The sequence below is a fragment of the Melopsittacus undulatus genome, chromosome 2, assembly GCF_012275295.1.
Source record: "Melopsittacus undulatus isolate bMelUnd1 chromosome 2, bMelUnd1.mat.Z, whole genome shotgun sequence".
Lineage (NCBI taxonomy): Eukaryota > Metazoa > Chordata > Aves > Psittaciformes > Psittaculidae > Melopsittacus > Melopsittacus undulatus.
The window spans coordinates 26,551,605-26,565,781 of record NC_047528.1 but is presented as its reverse complement, the minus strand read 5'-3'; the positions used below and the strand labels follow the sequence as shown (position 1 = coordinate 26,565,781).

Genomic DNA, 14,177 nt, shown 5'->3' with positions numbered 1-14,177 from the left:
TTATACATTCCCTAGTGACCACATCCTTTGGGAAAGCACTACATTAATTTGGGTCTGCACATAAAGAGCTTATATCTAGACCAGCTAAAGATATATAAGCTTTACAGAAATCCATTTCTTCCGTTTGTTTTGTTGAGAAACATGAACTCTCTGGATAGAAATAGCAAAGTAAGCCTACTAAGTGGACCAACAGTTGTACTACATATTTCTGTAATATATGATAAGGAAAGAGCTATTCAGATTTTTATTTTTCATACTCTTGATGAGTAATTCATGCTCCTACTGTACACCGTATTCTAACACAATGTTTAGTACACATCACTGTAAACAGAGGTCAGATCTTACCTCTTCCTGTATCCCGCTAGTAGTAGTTAATTTACTTCCATCAGTAACTGTTATAATTATTGCTGGCTCCAGAAAAAAGGGGTTTCGTCCCTGAAGGGAAAAAAAAGAAAGGAAAAAAAAAAAGACATTTCATTTAAAATGTTATAACAAATTCAAAAGCTTCTGTTCAGTCATTAAACAGCCACTGATATCCACCAACAAAACAACAAGGCCTGAGGTATTTATTCTCATGTACTATATAGTACAGTGCTATGGGTTTCTGAGTCGTCTTTCAGCTAGGCCTTGTAAAGCTAGACACTTTCTATCTCTGTTTTCAATAAATGCATACAAAAGCATGGCAAAAATGGTTAACTTCAAGAACAATGTAGACTGCAGTATTCTGACAAACCAGAGGAACAACCGTCTCTTTTAAACCAGAAATACTGCCAATTCCTCCTATATTCCAGGGTTGATTTTATGTGTGATTTAATTACTGTGTGAACAACTAAAGCATTTGCACAATACCTTGCAACCATGATCCCCAGGTTAAGAACTAGTACTCTGTGTATTAAGGAAGACCCTGACATGAATAGTACCAGTTACGTTTTTAGTGGTTCAAGTGATTCAACCATGCACATAAGACTTCAGAAATAAATATTTGATAAATAGATAAGCTTTCCATAGACATTTCTGCATTTAAGACAGAAACATATACAAGTAAGACATTCTGTGATGCCACCAAGACATTCAAATAGACTAGCTGTAACAAAAAAAAAAAAAACCAAAACAAACCCAAAAACCACCTTGGCTTGCTACTCGAATTTCTTTTCCTACTGTCAGTATATCAGAAACTTCTGCGCCTCCTGAAAAAAAATAGATCCCAAAGTAATTTATGGACATTAATTACTCCAAGCCAGGTAGCACACTCCCCTCTAGCCAGGGTTAAAGATGGACTGGATAAAAGCCACCACAAGCTTTAGTTTAGCAGGTTCTACTCTCCTATTGCCAAGCTTAAGGCTTTGATTTTCTTCTTCAGAAAACAAAGAAAAATACAACTAGACCCCACAGCCTAGTTCTGGTTATGAAGACAAACAGTCTCATAATGCTTACAATTTATTCTAAAAATATGGGGAGAGAAATAATAGGTTCTAAGAACCTAAGGTTTGTTTTTTTAGAACCCTTTTAATATCAGGGATCATCTACTGATTGCGTGCTCAGAACAGAAATATCACCTCATGATTTCTAACATATTTCTTGAGGCGTGTCCCACTTGAAGTGGCAACACCACATTTATTGTAATCAACTCACTATATCCAACAGAAAAATAAAAACTTCTCAACCCTTACTGAAAATCCTGAAGTTTTTTTTTTAAAACAGCATACCATTAATACAAACAAAATATACACCAAAAAAAAAAATCAAACAAGGAAGATCAATCTCTCCCTTGAAAGTGCAGCTAGTTCATAATCCAATTTAAACAATTACTCAAAAGAATTTAAGGACTCTCTACATACACTCAATTTTAATTAAAATAATTTCCTAAGAATATTTCACCTTATTTAATTCTGAAGAACAGTTATGGTACGTTATTCTGCCATCTAATACTTCACCACAACTGCAAAACATCAGCTGGAGTTAATTATGTTGCACTAAAATAATATTGAAAGCTGAGTTTCTAACTAAAGGAAGAGGATAATTTTTCTCATGAATACTGAACATAAAAATACTTTAATCCTATTGCTAATAAATTATTGTAAAATTGACAATTGATAAAAATAACAAGATTTTAGATTTAAAGTATCATAAGCAATACTCTGGTCCAATTTGAAATTTAACTATTAAAAACTTAGTCTCCAATAGCCCCTATTACCCAGATACCCTCATTATCTTAAATGCTTTTGAGTACCTCAACTATAACCTTTCTCAATTTTACCCATCTAAAATTTAACCCTTAAATTTTAACACTTTGGGCTCAGAATGACTACGAAATTATAATGAAGGAAACAAGAAATTCTAAGCTTCAGCTCCCTCTCCCCCACCCCCCTCAAAGAAAAAAGTCTGAAGGAGAAATTACTTCATCTTCAGTCTATCTTTTATAATTTCACAAGCATTTTACCTGTACAGTGGATGATCACCAATATACTAATTCAAGCATCAACTCACATAGCAACATATTTACAAAAGCAAGAACATCTTTCTACCAGAACAATATTCATTTGTAGCCAGAGTAACAAGTGATTTGAGAACCTCTGACCCCAAAGACAAAGTAACCCGCATTTCTGTATCTATCACCTACAGGATAACTGTGGAAACACTAGCAGTGCCATGTTGCAAAGTTTCCCCTTGAAATCTCTTCTTCACTAACTAGATGTGAAAATACAGTAGTCTCAAGTTCCTCGACTCATCAATACAGCTCTAAATATTATTCTTTCTATAAAGAATTAATGAAATCAAGTCAAAAGTACACTATTTACCACTGAATTTGTTAAAGACAAGTGAACAGAGCTGAAGTAATTTAGCTGCACTTAGCTTCACAGCAATTTAGAAACATGAATTAATATATCTACATTCCACCTAAACAAGCAGAAACATAATTAGCATACATCAAGGAAGAATTTCATATAAAATGCCTGTTATAGGGGTTTACCATTTTTGACTAAGAATCTCCATTATATTAATTTTCTAGGAACACCATTAACTCTTTTGGCCCCACTCCTCATCTTAGCTGCATGAAGGTATACAAAACCAGTATTAAGTCAGGTATTCCAAAAAAAAAAAAAAAAAAAAAACAAAACCCTACCCAAGCTGCTCTCAAAATTCAAATGTTTTGGTAAATTTGGCAAAATGAAATTCCAGAAGACTTACACTTATCAACTTTTTGAACTAAGTAGCAACAGTTTTATCAATTACTGGTTTAGAACTTTATTTCAATCTAATAAATCTAATTCTATGATAATAAAATTATTTTCTATTGCTTTTCCTCTAGAAATATACTATTAAACCACTTTGAAATTACGTGTGTTAGAAAAACTTCTTCAAAATACGTAGCAACACGGACTATGAATGCATAGGAAATCAATTCGGCACAGCTCAATTATTTTACTTATTTTATTATTTACATAGGAGAACAGTGGGTGACAGAGCACACATTACCAGATCTTTGGCAGCTTACAGGTATGCTGAAATGCACTGGGAATCAGCTCAGCATACCAAGGTGTGAATAATATGCCTGTTTACAACTTAGTCTGACAACTAACTAACCATCATGAGCTTTTATTCCATTTCAAGAGCAAAAATAATCCAGCAGGCTAATGTTAATATCATTTTACATTCCCACAAAGGGTAGTGTAAGATTTAGTGTGAAACCCTGAATTCTTAAAGTAAGGAGGGTAAAGATCAAGTCAGCCTCAGTTCCCATACCTTAGGAAACATTAAGGGCATTGCCCACAATTTAAGCTAGCATTATGTATTCTTTCAACACAACATGTTCAAAAACATTCTACATATATTCTATATTATATATACATTCTAACAAGCATACAAGGATAGATACTTCTGTTCTTGCAATACCTATTTTCGGACAGATTATAACCACTAATAGCGGATACACATTTTAAAGTCTAGAAACTCAACTGCTATATTTAAACCATGGCAATTTGAGTCCCAATATACTTAGGCTACAGTAAATTTAAAAAGTATTTTCAAATTTTATTTTAAACCCTTATTTTTAAATAGATTTGCTTCTAAACAAGAATTTTGGAATAAATAATATTATTTCTTTTTCCACCTGAAAATTCAGTGGCCACTAGCTCCCACAGGGACTTCAGCTAATTGCCTCATGTAGGCAAATTGTTTCACTTAGTATCCTTTTCAGTCTAAATAGCTGCTATAATAATATGACTGCAAATTCCTTTCAATAATGCACTTTTCACTCTGAATGTTACTAGAAGAACGATGAAGCACCTAAGGTTTTAATGGTTAATCATCCTGTTCAACCACCACATTGTAAAGTCATACAAAAGGGTTTTTTTCACTCACCTACAATGTGCATTTTCAAGGACTGATAGGCATAAAGACCACAAAACCTCTTTTATGAAGTTATTTAAAAATCAGCAAATACCAGGGCAATCCTGCTTGTGCCTTTTTAGCTTAGCAAGCTCATAAGAGACTCAAAGCCTTAAAGCTAACTTACAATACACAACATGCATTCTTTTGAAAAACTTGACAGCTTCACAACTATTTGTTCCAAACCCCGAAGTAACTCTGTTACACTGGTTGCCATTTCTCTAGTCTCCAGCTGAAATAGTTCTATGCTCAGATGATATAAAGCAAATTCAGAGCACCAATGAGCTCCACACTGCTCACCAGGGGTCACAGAAAGAGGCACAGCCAGCTTGAGTGATGCTTTCAGAGGCAACGCCTGATCTGATTGAGTCAAAAGTGTATCAAATTATCAAGACACATTATTATCTGGTTAAAAGTCTCAAAACTAAGAATTCACTTGGTAGGCAAGTGAGCTTAGCAACGAGTTTCAGCATGAATAACACATTCACAGATTATTTCTTCTTCAATGTGTGCGGGTAAAGCAATTCAAGAGCTATTGTGACCTTTAGATGTGCAAGCATACAATATTATGCATGCAGTAAGAGAAAACTGATTTAAGACTATTATTATCTCAATGCACATATTTTAATATTAATTCCCAAGTCAGAGGTCTTGAAAAACTTATGAAATAGCTGAGGTAGAAACACAACCAAAAAAAAAGCCAAGTCAGAGACTAAAAATGACATGTTCAACAACCAACTACTATAAAAAGAAGTATTTAGTAGTACAAAATCTTCATGCCCAAGAAAGGCTAAAAGTTGAAAATAAATGTAAACTGACATAAAGTGCGTATTTTTATCAGAACACATTACTAAATACTGGGAAAAAAATCCTAATTTTTCAGATCATAATCACATCTAAAAGTTATGCTTTCACACTGCAGTAAATCACAAAATTTAACAGAAATTGTATTGCTCATCCACCATTCATTATATATCTCAGCAGAGCCTTTTTATTTTCAAAAGTATCAGGCCTAACTGCTGGTAAATTTAGGCATTGACCAGGAAAACAGAAGTGCACTATCAATTTTTTAGATTCAACCAGGGAGTTTTTTTTTTAGAATTCAAAAGGTCAAGATTCTCATAAATGCTCATGAGAATCTGTGAGCAACCATTGTTCAAAAACAATAGTTTAAACTGAAGTCTAGAAATCAGAATGATGGAATAATTAACAACTTTAAAGCTTAAAAAATACCCAACAAAACAAAAAACAAAACAACAAAAATTCTGTAACAGCTTAAAAATAAAATACCAAAAAAATACCAAAACACTTGGCTTGAATTTCAACAAACTAAAACAGACTGTAGAAATCTACCTTGGGAACTTAAGTTACCCTTTAGTAAAATCATGAAATGTCTAAAATACTAATTTAACATTTATTAGAGACTTTCCTCTTCACTGCTGAAGGCAGAAATTATCAGTCAAGTACACAAAGGTATTTAACAACTGCTCTATCCTCTTATAGTCAGCTACATAGGAACTGTAGCATCTAGCGCAACTTATTACTTGTCCCAACTCACATATCAGCCACCTTGACTACCTTCTATTATCCCTGCACAACCAATCAATAGAGTTGTGAAGCCCCAATTGTATTTTATGCATTCACACAATTGTTTCCCAAGTCACAAACACAGGCACCACAATATTTTAGTGAATTCATAATTGGCAACATAACCCTTCACAAAAACTACTTCACCTTTAATATTTTTTCAAATATATGTAGACATGCACCATAGTCATGCAGATGTATGTACACACTACAGTACTCCGGAATAAGCATGCTTTCTACTTCAGTAACTAGTACAATACTTTCTACCAGTTGTTAAGCAGCAAAATGGCTTTAAATGGAAGCTTTCCCACATGAAGCTATGCTGCATATCACCCAATTAATATTCAGCAAATGCTAGGAAACTCTAATCTACCAAAATGCAAGGAAGAATACGATGGAGGAAAACAGAGCAAGGGCAATCAGGTTCTACCAGAACATTTGCTTTGATAAACCTGACTTCTCACAGGATATGCCACAAGCGCTCCATGATTCTGTGGCCATACTGAAAAGCACAGCACCTCTGAACTGCATTATAGTGGAAGCCAACTAAGCCAACCCCTACGATAAAACCAGCTTTGAGACCATATTTGTTTGTTACAGCTGCTTTAGAATAGAAACTGACACCATGAACAGTAACCACTTCAGTGTCAGAGACACTTTAGCAATTTTAGCATGAATGAGTAAGAGCTGAAGAATATACTGGAACTCTGTACAGGATTAAGACCTCTAACAAGTCAGACTTCATGCACAAAGTTAGTTGCTAACTCATATCTATTTTCCTGTTTGTAGGATTTGGATATATTCCCTTGATGACATTGATTATTCAATAGGTAATGCAGTTTTGCAGTGGTGGCAATTCTTTCTACTGAATGATCAGATATTGGATTAGTGAATATACTTTAAGAATTGCTTTCAGAAGCCTCAGAAGAAAGTTCAATGAAAGCCACACTAACCAGTTCCAGTTTTACACAGTAGAAGTGTTTTGAACTCTGTTATGAAGTTTAAGTCATAAAAGAAATTTTAATATAAACCAGAAATCTCCCTTGATGCCTGATTAATGGCAAGATAGATGCCAGATCTCGGATCAGTCAGAGACTGGAATCTTATAAAACCACCTAATGCAACACTACTCCAGGAATTACACTACTAACAAGAAAAAATGCAGTGTTTTTCTGAAAGGGCTGCAGGACAAGGGGAGGATTCTTACTATAACCTCTAGCCCACAAACATCTGCATTACGGACATACATTCTCTGTCATAACACTGAAACCTTTTAGCTCTCTCTGCAGTGTCAAAGATGGGAGGACTTATGCCCTACCTCCCTCATGCTAGGCAGCTGGGAATACTACCTCACCCACAAAGACAGGTTTCGGGAAGAACACAGGTAATCATTTGCTAAAGACAATTTGAGGAGGCCCCTTACTAAACCCAGAAAAGGAGAGCTCTATATCTTAAGGGAAAAATGACTGCTACCAGAATTGCAGATGATAGTAGCTGGTTTTAGAAGCTTGAATTATAGTCCTCCATAGTCCCAAGAACCATAAAGATCTAGTTCCTCTGTATGCAAAACAATATACACACATACGGTGGGTAAAAATACCAAGTCTCTTCAACTGAGGAATGAAGTAACAAAACAAGTTTGACAAATGCTGAAGTAGTCTTGACTGAACCCAAGACAATACCTATGCACTTATGAAAACATCAACTCTCAACACAATCACTGACTCTCACAAATTAGGACTCAGAGTTTTTGTTGTAGTTTTACCCCCATAAAAGGGTCTTCTATAAACTGATGTTTGACTAAAATTGTGTATCACAAAGTAGCCCATCTACATTAACTTGTACTTTTACTTTGTAATTGGAAAACCAGCCAGCAGAGGGGGCACAAGTTAATAAAATCTACACTTAGTTTGAGGTGATTGAATAAAAGGAGATAAAACATGTGAGGCATGCTTTCCTTGAACACTATCTCAAAATATCCAGGAAACAAGTAAATACTCCCTAAAACTGTGTATACATGAAAATCCCTAAATGACTGTACCAGTACAAATAAGAGGCAATCAATTACTGAACCCCAATGTCTTGAGCTAACTCTATGTTTAATCCAGCAGCTAGCTCATGGTTTCTAGGGACAGCAAATACTATATACTCTCCCTTTCTCGCTGCCAATTGCCCATCTTTTGGAAGACTCATCCACAAACATTCAACTGTATTACACACACACTCCTTTTTCTTTTGAAGTTAAAAAACAGTATTTTACCTCCAATTACTTCATCTCCTGGAGAAGACCTCAAAAACAGAGTTTTAGGAAAGTCTACTAGAACTTATTAAGATCTAAACTCATGCTTCCATTAAATCACCACCTTTACCTAAGCAAATAGTAAACACTGTTCAAGCAATCATTATTTCTCCTGCACTCATTCACACTCTGAACGTCAGGGTATTAATGTAATGATTTTGTACTAAGGATGGCTACCAAAAAAGAGCTTTCCTCCATGATGTGAGGAGATTCCAAAATTTAAATTTACATGTACAGCTGTCCTTCCCTATAGGCTACAGCAAGGTTGCTATACACAAAGTAATTTTTCATGTCCTAGACAATTCTTGACTTAACTATGTTACAAATACCTAAGAGTTACTACAATGCAGTTATGTGGTTTTTGATTCATCCCTTCAGATTAGCAGTACATAAAATTATTTCTGCACATGCAGCTAGGACATTGGTTTGGTGGTACAACTGAAGCCACCTGTATTTCAGGAGACTGGAACAAATAAGTTGCAGGTTTAAACAAAAAAGAAACTTAGCAAAAGCTTTTCAAAGCAGAAGACAAGTGAAACAGCAGACGTTTCCTAAAGCCAAGCCAGAAATCAAACTCCCTGGCACACCAGTTACAGAATGTAAAAATGAAGGGAGCAACCTATGGCTGAAAAATAACTCCATGTGTATAACACAGACCAGGTAAATTCCATTCAAGAAAAGGAAATTTAAGGTATTCAGGAAAATAAATGGGATAGAAAAGTAATTTGCTCATCAGTATTTTGTTCCTAAGCATTTTTTTTAATATTAAAAAATTATAGCTTCAATTAAGTATTGAAGCTCTAAACATGCCATCTTATATTCATCCTGCCCAGTTTGAAAGCCCTACAAAGAATCCATGATTCAGTTAGATATCACTTTTATAATTAAAAATACTACAGAGACAGAACAACTATCTGAATTGCACAAGACACCAAACTTTGTTCAAAAAACAGAAATCACAGAAATATATTTAAGCACATCAGATGCTTGCTGGTATAGAACACAGACTTGCAAGCCTGAGCTTGCAAGTTTGTTTTCTATAGGCAATGATTTCATTGCATATCCATCTTGAAATGTGCAACAAAAAAATTGTCTGTGCTTAGTATCATTTTTATAGATGCTTATAACCACGCATTCTGGGTTTCCAAGTCTGGCACTGAATGTACTGCTTAAAGACTATTTAATTGCGCAACTTTAGTCATCTTGGCATTCTAGTCAGAAAGTTTGTGCTTAAAACCAAAAACAAACTAGGAGCAAGAAAAAAAACAACCAAAAAAAACAAAACCAAACCAAAACAATAAAAAAGCAACACAAAGCATCATGGAAAGGAGTCTCAATGCAAGAAATCATTATTTTTGAGTGCAAAACCTCTGTATCGAATAGTGCACATGTGAAAACAGAAGGGATGTGTGTCAAGAAAGCATTTGTAGACTATATTAATAATGAGCAATAAAGGAATGATGAATAGATAGTAGACAAACTTAAAACATCAAGATACACTGATGTCTTCATGTGCTTGAATCACAGAGTACCCAAGATTACTAAGTCACGGAGTTTCAAAAATGCCAGTTTAGTATAAAGGTTTGTCCTGTTTCTTTCATCTAGGAGCAAATTTAATTGAGTTCTAAATAACATATTATATAAGTGATAACTTCTTGATTAACTTCTAAGTGCTCCAATTTAGATGAGGTCCTTGGTAAGTTTCAAAAAGAATTCAGTCCTTGAATCTTTCTCAACCCTGACAGCCTTACAAAGAAAAAACACCAAAGTTCATACATAGAATGGACTTCATATATAGCGAATTCCAGCAAGTGAAGAGAACATTTGAAACACGTAGCACTGATGTGACAGATACACGATAATCCCAAAAAGGGAAGAACTTTAACTTGTCCTTACATTAATTAAAATACATAAACAGCAAAGCAACTGTGATCACAACTTTCACCTTAATAGAAACTGTCACTTAAAAAAATGCACCTTATCAATTAGTTACAAATTATTAAATGAATCACTACTGGAATCATCTGAAATTGGACAAATCAACCAACAAATCCTGGTGGTTTCCAAAGTTATTTGACTGAATACAGCAAATGCAACCTCCTAAAATAGGTTAGATTTAAGCTTTTATAAGCTTAAAAAAAAAGCTAAAATTTACATCCACACCAAACAGGACTTTAAAGTCAGCCCCAAAGAATCTGGGTTTAAAGATGATTTTGGTCGCATTTCCTAAAAATATTTCTGAATGTTTTATTCCAAAAATAACTGACCTTGTCAAACCTTGGATCAAGTCCCTAATTACTGCAGCCTTTCTGCTTCACAGCAATGACTTTACATAGCTGGTCCTGGCTCAGTCAGTGCAATTCACAGTGCAAAGACAGGCCTCTGTTCTCCCTGTAACTAGAAGGGTAATGAACGTCACAGTTGCCAGCAAGCTGATTTGGGAGAACACAAAAAACAACCAAACAAATAAACAATGAGGGGGAAAGCCAAAGAGTGAGTTGTATACAAAATTCTCCCCACCTTTTTAGGGGTTATCAATCCAGATACTGACAAGCTGACTGAAAGTAGTTTATTGACTCATGAACATAGGCCAAGTCTCCTAATAATGTCCGAGACTTCCCCTCAACTCCCTTCCAGAGTTTATTACCACTACATCAGCAGCAACTTGGCTATTTTAAAACAGATTTGAACCACCACAGTTCACAGTCCAGCTTATTAAGGACCTGAATCGATCACTGACCTACTTCACTACATGAAGTCATACAACTTGAAGCAAGTTTGGCACAATGATCACAGGAGGCCCTAAGTTCAGGATCAGAGTAGGCAGCTAGGCTGAATGTGTCTTACATATAGATGCATACAGTCAAGTCATCATCCTGGGATTCAAACGGGGGGGGGTGGTTGGGGGGGGGGGGGTGGGCATAATGGAGGAAGAAAACAGTGGCCACTTTTCTCTCATCCTGTATGCTGAGCATAAAAAAAAAGTCAGTGTTCTAAACTGATTTCAATGATAAATATTCAGGATTTGTTCAATGGAGCTTTTGGCTCAAGGAGATGTTGACAAAATGCACAGTGTATTTAGGTAATTTATCCTCAAATATTGTTGTTAGACAAAATCAGATTAACATCCTGCTCTCCACAAGCAGTAGCAGTTAAATGTAGATAGAAAAAAAAAAGAAACAAACCACTACAAATTAAGGAAATGGGAGTGGCTACACTGAGTTGTAACCAAATGCAATTGTACAGGTAAGTTTCCTGGCAAAGTCAACAAGACAGTCAGCATTATCTTCTATGTGTACGCCCCTAAAACACTGTCATTTACACAGCAGTTCCTGCTAGGTCAGTATTCTAAAAGACGTCCGATGTTAGAACCATGGAACTATGCTAGACATAATCAACACTTACCCACTATTCTAGGTATCTACCACTACAGTGCTGCAAGACCCACACTTACCACCCATATTAGAATAATTAGAGTAGGACAAGATTTTGTCTCATACAACCAGAAGTCTTACCTACTCAGTGTCCCAGTCTGAGTCATTCAAGGTTCCTGACTAAGGCTGGTGTCGTAACTTGCACCCATCAACTTCTTTAACTGGCTATTTTAATTCAGCTGTAGGCATTAACCTAGTTTCCCCACTGGGAAAATTTAGGCTTAAATCTATAGTGGACTGTAGATTTATGGGAGGTAGGGTAAATCAATTAACTGAGGCTGGGACACTATCTCTAGAATGAAAAAAACAGATGCTTAGATAACAGATACCTGATTTCTCCTTAATGTAAAACTGAAATTGCCTATGCAATATATTTTTGAAAAATCTAGTTGATCAGGGGCCAAGTGTATGGTACCAAAGCGATTATTTTTCTTTCTTTTTTTAAATAAAATATACAGGCAATAATAAATAACCTGAAATCATCTTTGTTGTCAATATACAGAATTGTAATAGTAAAAATATGCTGGTACATAGAAAATATTTCATGAATGTGTGATATCCTTTGTAGGCATCACAGGATCACCAGAAATTTCTTATGGCTCACAGGCTAGTCCACTTTAAAAAAATCAAGGATCTGTCAATACATATGATTTACCCTAAATACACATATAACCATTAACTCCTATCTGTAGTATCAGTTTTTCTCTGAATGAGTGAAACTGGCCTACACTTTTGACAATTAAAATCAGCACTGTAACCACACAATTCAAACTGGATGTTTGATAGGAGTTCTGTATTAACTAGATATTAGCACTCACAAATTCCATGAAATTCCAAACTGTTGCATAAACAACCAGGGACAGACAATACAATGTTGAGTAACACAACAGGAAGTGGAAATATTGGTATGTTCTTTAAGTGGGAGATGCAGATATGGAGATATTTTATGAACTACAAGACTCACTATGCTGTTAAATGTACAGAATGAAATACAAGAAAAAAAGCAACAGCAAGCAAGACTCTCAAACAACACAATCATGGTTTCAACTGAGGCTCAGCTGAATTAAAATTCAGGTACATATACACAAATATGTTCTTCCCTTCAAACATCAGAGAAATAGACCTTCTACAACAGAAACCCAAGACTGGATGTAACTATTCAGTAAGAAAAGTACAAACTAGCCTAAAGAAAATAATCATAGCAGTGGAGATACCGGGGGGGGGGGGGGGGGGGGGGGGGGAGGGGAGGAGAGGATGAAAAAAATACTTGTGCTTCACAAGATAACCAACTCTTGGCTCTTTATGTATTTGCTTCACCTCCCTGACAATTGACTGTTATAAAGTGCAGACACAATTCAAAAAGACAAGAATACTTCAACTATGGAACATGTATCTTTAAGCACCCAAATAAAGCTAATATATCTAAGGGCTCTTATAATGACCTGAAGCAACTAAACTGTTCCAGATACAAAGTCAAACAAAGAGGTAAAATTTTGGCACTCCTAACTGTCCTCAGACTTTCTCTGATGACTTTTTAGCAAATCCAAGAGTATCAGTCAGAGACAGGTATCTGTATCATTTGCTTAAGCTTTGGCAGCATGACTGTGCTCACCTGACCCCTAAAACTCAAAGCCACAAGGAACATGTCACAGCACTGCCCCTTCCAAATCAATTTTATTTAAATACTGAGCACTTTAAGATTCAAAGTAGTCAAAGATTATTTGATATTCAGAACATGACAAAGTATCTTCTTTCTGCTAGCAAAACCAATTGATAATTTTCATTGGAAAAAAATCAAGTACCTTTTGTAAGCTTGTTTTAACTTTTAAATTCTTTTTTCAAAAAATGCTGAATTAGAAGTAGACAAGTGATTTTAAGAACACTCAAGTTTGAGGTGACTGAGACTTTCAATGAACTTTGTTGCACTGGGAAGGCTGAAAGGCATGCAGTTCCACCTCACAACATGAAAAAACACTTGCAGCAATGTCTGCCATAGCTTTCGTTAAAGGATACTATAAAACAAAGTTAACTAAAATCCCAAACATTTCAAGAGCAGACAAGACAGTGTGTTTAAATGTTACTGTCTAAAAAGTATAAATTTGAAGCAATATGCTTGATTTTGTCATGTAAGAGGTGAGAAAGATTGACTTTCACCAGCACCTCATATACAGATCTTTGACATTAAAAGGCATGTAGGTTTACATGAAAACCATTCCTATTCCACAGAAAACAGGAGACTAGAAGAATTCCTCCTATAAGTATTTCTGCCATTACCATGCTTAAACTTGCTGTTTTCTACTGTCTTAAGTTCTCACATTTGGTTTTGTTGGAGAACAGCGGGGGGATGATAACAGGAGAGCTACTCTAGAAGAGCAAACCCCTGCCTCTACCAGCACAAGATGCAAAGTCCCTATGCAACTGTGCCAGCATGACAAAGCAGGAAATGCTAACCTAAACTTTGGTTCCAA

At 35.5% G+C, this 14,177-nt stretch overlaps 1 protein-coding gene across 1 annotated transcript in view; it reads right to left on the bottom strand.

The window, feature by feature from the left end:
* The window catches only part of INTS6 (integrator complex subunit 6), a 49,091-nt gene that overhangs the window by 28,070 nt on the left and 6,844 nt on the right, over window positions 1–14,177 (bottom strand). The window contains exon 5 of the mRNA XM_034072122.1: window positions 346–435. Within this exon, the coding sequence (XP_033928013.1) occupies window positions 346–435 (90 nt within the window). The remainder of the gene's footprint in view (window positions 1–345; window positions 436–14,177) is intronic.